A 9,679-nucleotide genomic window follows, 5' to 3' on the forward strand; every position below is an offset into this window, starting at 1 on the left:
AGCATTCTGGCTTTTAATCATGCAAGGTCAGATATTGATTTTAGAGCCAGAATGCATGACATTGTAAATTTCTCATGAAAAGTGGGGATAAAGGTGTCTGGCTGATAACATCAAATGCAAAGCCACAGTATAATTTACCAGTGTGCCAGTAATAATTTACCAGTGTGAAGTTAGAGAGCTGAAGGTGAAGAAGGTCTAACAGATCCTTTTTTCTGTTACCTGTCATGTGGGACCTGTTAGGAGTACATGTACTCAGTACTAGTATCCTGGTGAAGTGTGCCCCAGGTTTTCATGCGTTTTTTTTTTTCATCTGTCAAATGCACACATTTTATGGACTCCTGTCTGGACAAAGTCAATCCCACTAAAATAAAAGTTAATCCAAACAAGCCCGACCAAGTTAATCTGCTCGCTCGACTTTGTAGAGTAGGGTGAAACAGCCTTCAAATCAAGCCTGCGGGCAGGGTCTCAGGAGTTAATAGACAATAAATATGAAGGGCAACTTACACAGAATGATTAGGTGACTGTGCAGCTGTAGATCTTGAGGGGAATATTTGTTATTACCTATGAGGTTTTTAGAGCGCAGAGGGGACATGTTACTTTCACTGGTTGCTGCTGGCCTGTTCAATTATTGCATTGGTTCTATGAGATCATGGAATATGGATGCGAAGGGAATTCAACATTCTGTTTAGAATGTGGTAACTGGTAAGTCAGGAAAGCACTAACTAGGATGATATTGGCAAAATACTCCTTCCAGATTCATGGGGTTGATGTAACTTTAATATGAAGCTCTCCCTATACAGTATCTTGCTCCAGTCTGAATAGATAACATGATGGCCCAAAGAAAATGTCATAGCAAAGGTTAAGGTGCCCCATGGGATGGTGATGACTGGAGATATGCTGCAGGTGGTCAATAAGTATTGACTGATAGTGCTCAGCTGCCCCTCCTCCCCCTCCCTCCCCTCCCATCTGTACCACAAACAGTGGAGTGGATTACACCTACCTAGTACCTCCCACCCTGGACTTGTTAACTACTGGCTGATGACATGCCCATCTGTCTCCCAGTCACCACTTTAGGAGTGACACATGGCAGGGTGTTTTCATTAGGACCAGCTGTCAATCAGTGTCACCAAGGACTGGAGGAGTGACAGATCACCTGCCTATGTTACCCCAAATAGTTCTGTGGTTCAGTTTTTCTGATTCCACAAAGCTATGGAAGCTACCATAGCTGGTTTTGAACAAGTTGACAGGAAAGCTACCTTTTTCAGGAAGAAAACTCATTGACACTGCCTTTGTGCCAAAATCAATATCAGTGGCATCAAAAGGCCACATTTATCACACAGTAGACCTCTTCTAATGGTTGGATTTGTATCTGAAACTACTTATCAATTTTCCTGTTATTGGATGAGTGACTAGCATACTGATATGTTGGGCTGCTAGGGAACTGTTGATACTGTTCAGATAAAGTACAGTAGAATGCCTTGTGGAATTTGATATCATTTTGTTGCAATTAAGGATGAAGATGAATACTGAATTACTGATTGTAAAAATACAGTAATGATTTGATACTATTACCGCATTTACCAGTATGTCAGTTTCTTGAGAACAAGAAGAGCTAGTTATGCAATTTTTCTGTTCTGACAGCCTGAATGTGAATGTTTTCCAGGTGTGTGAGCTGCACATTGCAGGATATGGCTTCTCTGTGCTGGACCGAGCCTTCCTCATCCACAAGGGCTGGAAGACAGTGACAGACTTCCATGCCAGCAAGGACGAGGAGAACAACAGGAACAGGCTCCTCTTCCGCCAGTTCAAGAACGAGCTGAAGGTCAAGTACCCTGACACGGACAGAAGATGCTACTGATGGATGCTGTAGGGACATGGTCAACTTTCCATACTAGATGAGTGTGTTGTAATGATGATCACACATCTGACATGTACTGTACTACTGTAGCATTTGCCAGACAGAAAAGTTGACAAAGGTGGTGTCTCCAAGATGAAGCATCTATTGGCCACATTTTGACAACCATGTTTGCAAACTAGGTGCAATGCTGAAGACACGCAAGTGGATTTCTTGCACATGAAATTGAAGATCCCGCATTTACTCATGGCTTCCAAGGTCATTTTAGCACTTTTCAAAGGTGGATGCCATTCTTGAAGGGGCACTACTTTTAAAAGCACCTTGATGTAGGACATCACTGCCTGTAACATGTCATCACTTGACTTGAAGTGCAGCAATTGTCCTGCATCCTCAGGGGCCAGGAATGTCAGAGAATATAGATCTATGATGTTGAATGTATGATAATAACTTGGCATTGCTAAGAAAAATTGCTCTGATGCTAAGACATGTTCCGGCCAGATGGGCATCATGACACATTTGCTACTTTGGTTTCCACCCTTACTACACACAACTATCTGCTAGTCTGACAGGAATGCTGAGCTTAGATGTGACAGTTATGCTATCACCAGAAGGTTGATGAATTGATTCAAAACAGCTTAGGCAAAAATTGCCCACTATAAACCAGACACAGCATGCCAGCTACTTCACCCATGCTGGTGTTACTTTATTGCAGAAAGATGTAAATTGTCATATAGAGATTGATTCGTTCTCTGGTACTGAGGGTTATAGCATGTGACTTGTAATGTTACAAGGCAACAGTGGTAACCCTGCAGGAAGTACAATACAATACATGTATAAGAAATGACCAAAATCCCAATCTGTCATGTACTGTGAAACCATTTTGCTGTGTGAACGTGTGTAGATATGCATCATTCCATGTAGAAATGGCTCCCTATCTCCATTCACACTACCACAAAAGTAGCAACTACAGGGACTTAGCAATGTCTCATCAAGGATTGGAAAAAAAGTATGGCTCTGGCAACTTTCCTGGACTGATTGATTTGCTTCTGCCCATCCTGTCATGAGGGATTTACCAAACTGCACTGCTATCTTTCCTGGGATTTTCCATGTCTTTTGGAATGACAGGCAGGGCCATGATAGTCTAAAGGTACATGCACATGAACTGGAACAGGTACATGTGGTGACGGTCTGTCTGAAACGAGGATAAAGAGAGCTTACCTTTATGGCTAAGCACCATGTTACCCTTGCAGGCACAGACATATATGGTCTAAGTGAATTGACCTATGTCTTCACGTACTGACTTTTATGATTTTGTATTCAAGAGAATAGAGTACTGCCATACACTAATGGGCTTAATCAAACAAGTCTGCAATCACAACTGCAGTTTTACATGTAACTTCAAACTTGTCACACTGACAGATATGCTTGTTTGCACCTTGGACATGGCAGGTCCTTTCAGGCGATACATATCTTATGCATGTTAACAAACACCATCCTTATGTAACATGAATTTCATTTAACATTAACGTTAACTCCATATTGAAGAGCAAAAAACACTCAATTTGATTGAAAGGTCTACTTTTACTTCACAAATTTGGTATTAGACCTAATACATGTATTACATTCATATGACAGAGGATAAGCAAATGATATAAGGTATCCATCATGATATACATTATGTACTTTTGTGGCTATGGTATATTTAGCCGGCTGTGATAGATGTAGAATAGTCTATTCAACACAAATGACTCCATAGCCACACAGGGGGGCAGAATGCCCTTTCATGAGCTAGTGACCCAGAAATGTGGTCAGCTCCTAGTAGCTGACCTCTTAAAGGAAAATGGACCATTATGGTGAAATCACACCATTCCAGTGCCATCCATTCTGTGGTTACCAAGTGCCAAGATAGCTCAGACATGTAAAGGCATTATCTGTCTCCCCAGGACCTTTTGTGGAGGTTGCGGTGCTACAGTTCATGCATGGAAAACATATTTGAAGGAAGGGCTGACTCCAACTTTGATTGCTAGACATTGTATTGGGCTGATTGCCATATTGAAAAAAAGTAGAAAGAGTGGTATGCTTAGCCCACAGTTGATCAAACTGAATGCAATATTTCATAAAGCATGTGACCTCCTGAAGATTGTTTGATTGTGCCATATTTCATCTTACATTTCTGTGTGCCTAGAATCGCTTAACTTGTTGCCTAAATATCAAGCTACAGACATGAAGGCACCATGTGGTGACCCTTCTGTCTCTTTTAAATGTGATTGATATGAGTGCATCCTGCATCACCTTTTGTCAGGGGATACTTCAAAGGATTTCATAAGAATATCTTCATCCCAAATGGATACAAGGCTAATTTGTAACCCTCTGCAGCTGTACAGCAGAACGTGCAATATTAATCCATTCAATCAAAGGTGATTTAGACTGCCATGATGTGATCCCCCTGGATATAAGACCTGTCTATATAATTTGTATATTCAAGAAGCCATACTGTGCAATTTTAACATGGGATGATGCTGTTGCCCTTCCATTATTCAGCAGGGCTTTGGGTCACCTTGAATTTTGCCCAAGGCTAAGGCTTTGTGAATAGTAAGCAACATTACAAATGGACTCAATGGAGTCATTCTACAGACAGAGAGAATGCAGTACTATCCTCTGTACCAACCAACATAGCCATAACTTGTGAGTAGCTCTGATGATATTTCTGCCATGATAACCAAGAGAATCCCTAGTTGCTCTTGCAAGATAGCCAGAAAGTAACACCAGATCCAGTGCTGCTGGTATTAATGAGCATTCAGATATGTCTACCTGTAGGTTGTAAATACATACTGGCTTTTATATGACCCTGGTCTCAGTGTTAGAAGACAGTCATGGCCAGTGATGGAATAAATAGAGCAAGTTTTGTACATTTCATTATGTCACTATATTCTGCCCAATGTTACCACATGCAGTATTGAAGAATTTTTGTTGCCAATACTATGTCTAACCAAGTGCACCCTTTTTACTATGCTATAAATTAACAAATTTGAATCTTAAGTTATTTTTATTTTTTGTAAGAAGACTGTCTGAAGTATAACCTATTGAAGCTGTATTGGGCTAGTGCCATTGTACTGATGTGTTCCTATTTGTATATGGTATATCTATGAATATTAATATCCTGCCTTGAAGATATAAAAGGCAACATGGAGAAATGTGAATGGCTTTTTGTAGTGTATGTTCATGAATAATATTGTCTGCAAAATGTATAAATGATAATGTGATGTAAAGCACTTAAGTCCAATTGTACTGTGCTATTGTAGACAAGTAGTAATAATACTAACGGTTATATATAATAGCATTATAGTGGAAGAGTGGAAGGCAAACCTCGTTTCATGGGTCAAGTTGAAGATCCTTCATGAGACTAAAGATACAATGTAAACAGTGCAAGACCGAGAAAGAAAATAAATGTTCGTCAGCTACATGTATGTGCTCATTTAGCAACACATTATGGTGTTGCTATTGTCAAAAGAGTGCTATCGAATTAGGCTGGTGAGGTTTGCAAATGTGGAAACAGATTTATCTGCCCATAAAGGTTGTAAATATCACTGCTGTAGTCACTATATGTGTCATGCTCCAGGCTAATTAAAGTACTTGTCATCCTGTGCGAGTTGCGAGTTGCTGCTTTCCAGAAGGCTAAGAATAAGACATCTTCCATCATTAAGGATTTGTCCCAGCCCACAAAAAGGTTCCCCAAGATCAGCTATTCCCAGTGCAACTAGTAGGTGTGATACCCTTGTGGGACAGTGAATTAGAAACAGTTGTCCCAGAAACTTGGATGGATGGAGAATAGGCTGTCTGAATATGAAGAACATGTGTACTAAATCAAATGAGTCACAAGGTAACACCTCTGCAATATAGCTGTGACTAAACAGCACATTATTCCAAGACACATCAACTAGACTTCAAGCTTCATATATGACAGTAAACAGGTTTGTTCTAAATTGATAGAACACATGAAACTAATGAAAATATGTACAAAACCAAGTTTCAAAGGAAGGAAGACATGAGATTTAGATTTGAGTGGATAGAACAGGTGGAGAAAAGATGAAAGACAAACATTTTATGAACCACAAGGATGTAATGTTATGACATGGTTGTAAACATTGCCACTTTTAGTCACTCCCATAATTGTCCATGTAGCTTTGTTCTCCCCAGCTGTGTCTGGCAGAAATATTTGAGTGTAAGAAATGCACTAAATTGTCAGCACATTTAGTGCCTTATTTGAATTCCCTCAACAAACCATGTTTTTAGTCCGAACATTCTTGCACATGGTCGTTTTCAAAACAAATTAACACCTACAGAATCCCATTGTGTGCAGCTACAGGCTACACAGGATTCTACCTTGTTTTGAATACAACTAGCCAAAAAGATTTTCCTTTCTGAACCTTCCAGCAGAACAGCATTGTTTTGTTATTAATGGTATGTAGAAAATTGTGTGCTGACTTACTGTAAGGGAGTCATTTACACTGGCATTGGAAATATCAGATATTAATGATGCTTTAGGTCACACCAATATAATTTGTTGGTTCTTGGATTCGCCTCATTTTTTTCTGATTTGCAAAAAAAAAAAAAAAGATTCTGGTTCTGAATCAACTAAAAATGCTTATATTTTGCCCCCAACAGTTGAGGAAAGTCCTTTTCCAGTTTTTCCATCTATCAATGCAGTGGTTTGATTAAAAGTTCAAAATTTATAGTTTAAATTTTAACCCAGCCTTTTTTGTTGACTTCATGGCTCGTATCGTAGCATTTGGGGCTATAATACGATGCCTAGACCTGTTTTTTTTTTCCCTGTCACTTCATATTTTTTCTGAAAAAATCCGAGAACCAACAAGTTAAATTGGTGTGGCCTTATAAATAAATGTATGCAACACAATCAACAGTTTGGCTATCATACAGTAACACAATAGCCATTCCCAAAAGAAGCAAATTGCCCCAGTTGGATGGGTGACTTGAACTTAGTACAAGGACTGCAATCACAGAACATAATGTGTCACTTCAATGCTAAAGTGTAGAAAATATTTTGCAATTTGTTACACATGAACTTGAATACATTTGCCAACAGCAACCACCTGAGTGTATTTATCAAGATTACCTAAGGTCTTACCATTAGCAACACTGCATGCATCTTGCTACTCCTACTGTCAGTGCTGGTGGATTTTCATGGAAAACAAAACAGCAGTGGAGAGCCAAAGCAGTTTCAAAGGAAATACCAATTTCTGGCCCTGTAAAAAGCCTTTTATACCAGAAGTCATTGGTCAAGGTCATATTGCAAATTGATTCCAAATTCTTAACAGGCTGCAATAAGATGTTTATTGATTCACTGCAAACATGCAATTTTCGGAGCGGTTCTGCTAACATTGTAACTCTGGGGTGTAATATGCTATCCACAAGTCTCATTGAAGTTCTTAGCATGACTCTTGACAATACCCTTCATACAAATCAGCATGCACACATGTAGAAGTAGGTATGACTACAAGGCAAAGCACATAACTCCAAAATTTGTGATGTGTAACAGTCACAGCTGTGGGCATGCCCATTGCTGGCCCGTAGGTCAGGCTATGTTATGTAATTTATGGTCACAAAAGTGGCAGCACATTGCAAGATTTTTCATGGCTACACCTTGAAATACTTTTCCCTGAGGCATAGTCAGATATATGAGAAAATGTCTGTGGCCATGAGCTGTGTGACATGTTTGGAATATCTAGTAACATTTACTGTGGCCATTACAAGTTTGCATTCCCAAGTCACTTTAAACTCAAGCTAAATCAGTGAATGGACTAAACTTGAGATGCGTGCTGCAGATGTAGTGTGTGACCAACCATGTACACCACAGCCCTTCTCTTCAGAATATACCCAAGCCTGATTCTATATAAGACCTTTCCTTGCTGTCCATTTCCATGGGATTGCGATGCAAGGATTACATGCTGAAATGGACCATCACATTTTAAGACTCAAACCAGCAATTCTTCACCACACATGACCTCAAATAATAATAGATCCTTTATTCCATTGAAGTCTCCAATAATTCATACAAAATGTTAGTGTCAAAGTCACAGAGGCAAGTTGTCTATCACTAGTGAGACGTGAACATGTTTCTATAACAGTGATAATGAGGCTTTACTGAGCATCAGCTCATACCTTTAGGAAAGAAATATGATGGGTTTAACCATGTACAGCTCAGAAGCCACACATTATGATTTTGGAGGATTTTGTCTGTGGTAATGGTGCACAAAATCACATGAATCACTATTGGAAGGCTTTCCAGTCTGACAACTATGGTAGATGATGTAGGTTACATGGCAACAGTTATTGTAGCTCTCAATTTACATGTAATAAATTGTCAGCTCAGGTATTGGACAAGGCCAAAGAAATGGAAAAGAAGGAGAAAGGTATATGATGTCCCAGCAACCTGCAATCAAGAAATTCTGATAAAGTTGTACAGTTTACGTCATACATGATTAAAGAAGATCCTAATAAATTCTGCAACTTCACTACTCATGTCATACAGCAAAACGTATCTGGACACTTGGATGGATAGCTTGAACCCCAGATCTCTGGGGAAGTACAAAAAGTATGTTACAGGAGTGTTTGCATTGATTTTTCTTCAACTGCCATTCATGTAAGTAGGAGGGATGAGCTATTCTCCTGCAACTAGCTGATAACGTTTAGCTATTCACAGTACAGTGCCAATTCATACTGATTTCACAAACAACTAAATAGGGTGGTTGCAGACATAATTACCGACAACTAAATCAACCAGGAGTCCAGTAAGGATTTGAGGACCATCTGTCCAGCCCACAGAAGCAAGGATGAATTGCCCACTATTTCATTTCTACCCATTTTTCTGCTACCAATTACCAAATTGGGTACCATTTACTGATTTACTTAATTTATTAACCTTGCAATTTAGCCTAGCTCACACAATCACCTAGTCAGTGGTGAAAACTGCAGCTTTTCTTTGAAGGATTCAAAATCCAATTTGACAAAGCCTGGTGGCTACAGTCCTAATTTCAACAGCACAACCTTTGTCTTGTACCTAAAGACAATGGATTATAGTGTATACACATAGGTACAGGATGTTTGGTGTCGAATAATTTCATTCACTCTAGATCCAGTATACAAATTAGTCACTATCATCCCCTGAGTCACTCTTCTGGCCATCTTCACTCTCACTACCACTTCCGCTGACGCTCCCAAAGATCTCCTCTTCATCCTTGTTTTCATCCTCAGCTTCGCTCTCAGACCCGCTGCCTGCATCACTCCCCTCCTTCTCACTGCCCTCCTCCATCCTGTCCTCACCCTCAGCTTCACTTCCTGACTTCTCACTCTCATCCTCCTTCTCACTGCCACTCCTCTCCTGCTCATCTCCACTCTCCAGGTCACCACCTGCAGCAAACAGGCAGCAAGCAAACAGGATTTAATATTTCAGCTTCAGGAAACATTATGCTCTTTCAACGGTGCACTAATTTAAGTACATGCTACAGGTAAGCATTAGGGAAATTTAAAAACATTAAATTTGAAAAGCACAAAACATGCACTTAGTACCAGTATGAACAATATACAGCTGCAATATGTTTTTTGTTACCTGATCAACAACTAAGAGGCACAACAAGAGAACAATGTAGGTCAGACATCTTTTGGGCAGTCTCCCTACATTGGCCTCAGGGTGATTCATTTTGATAGGCAGTGATCCTTTTACAGGGGATAAGTTTTTGGGCAGGCCTCCAGGTGCATCAATTTGTCAACTGATAATTTATACTGTGCTGTTGCACCCCCCCCCCT

General features: G+C 39.8%; 2 protein-coding genes across 2 annotated transcripts in view; one reads left to right on the forward strand and one right to left on the reverse strand.

The window, feature by feature from the left end:
- LOC109471157 (beta-1,4-glucuronyltransferase 1-like) overlaps window positions 1-2,719 on the forward strand; it is a 10,072-nt gene extending 7,353 nt beyond the window's left edge. Inside the window, exon 2 of the mRNA XM_019770426.1 lies at window positions 1,664-2,719. Within this exon, the coding sequence (XP_019625985.1) occupies window positions 1,664-1,858 (195 nt within the window). The 3' untranslated portion in view covers window positions 1,859-2,719. The remainder of the gene's footprint in view (window positions 1-1,663) is intronic.
- A 5,159-nt stretch (window positions 2,720-7,878) lies between these two features.
- The window catches only part of LOC109471166 (RNA polymerase II-associated factor 1 homolog), an 11,816-nt gene continuing 10,015 nt past the window's right edge, over window positions 7,879-9,679 (reverse strand). The window contains 1 exon segment of the mRNA XM_019770450.1: window positions 7,879-9,283. Coding sequence (XP_019626009.1) covers window positions 9,021-9,283 — 263 coding nt within the window. The 3' untranslated portion in view covers window positions 7,879-9,020.

This window comes from Branchiostoma belcheri, unplaced genomic scaffold (assembly GCF_001625305.1).
Source record: "Branchiostoma belcheri isolate BF01 breed outbred unplaced genomic scaffold, Haploidv18h27 scaffold24, whole genome shotgun sequence".
In the NCBI taxonomy this organism is placed as follows: domain Eukaryota; kingdom Metazoa; phylum Chordata; class Leptocardii; order Amphioxiformes; family Branchiostomatidae; genus Branchiostoma; species Branchiostoma belcheri.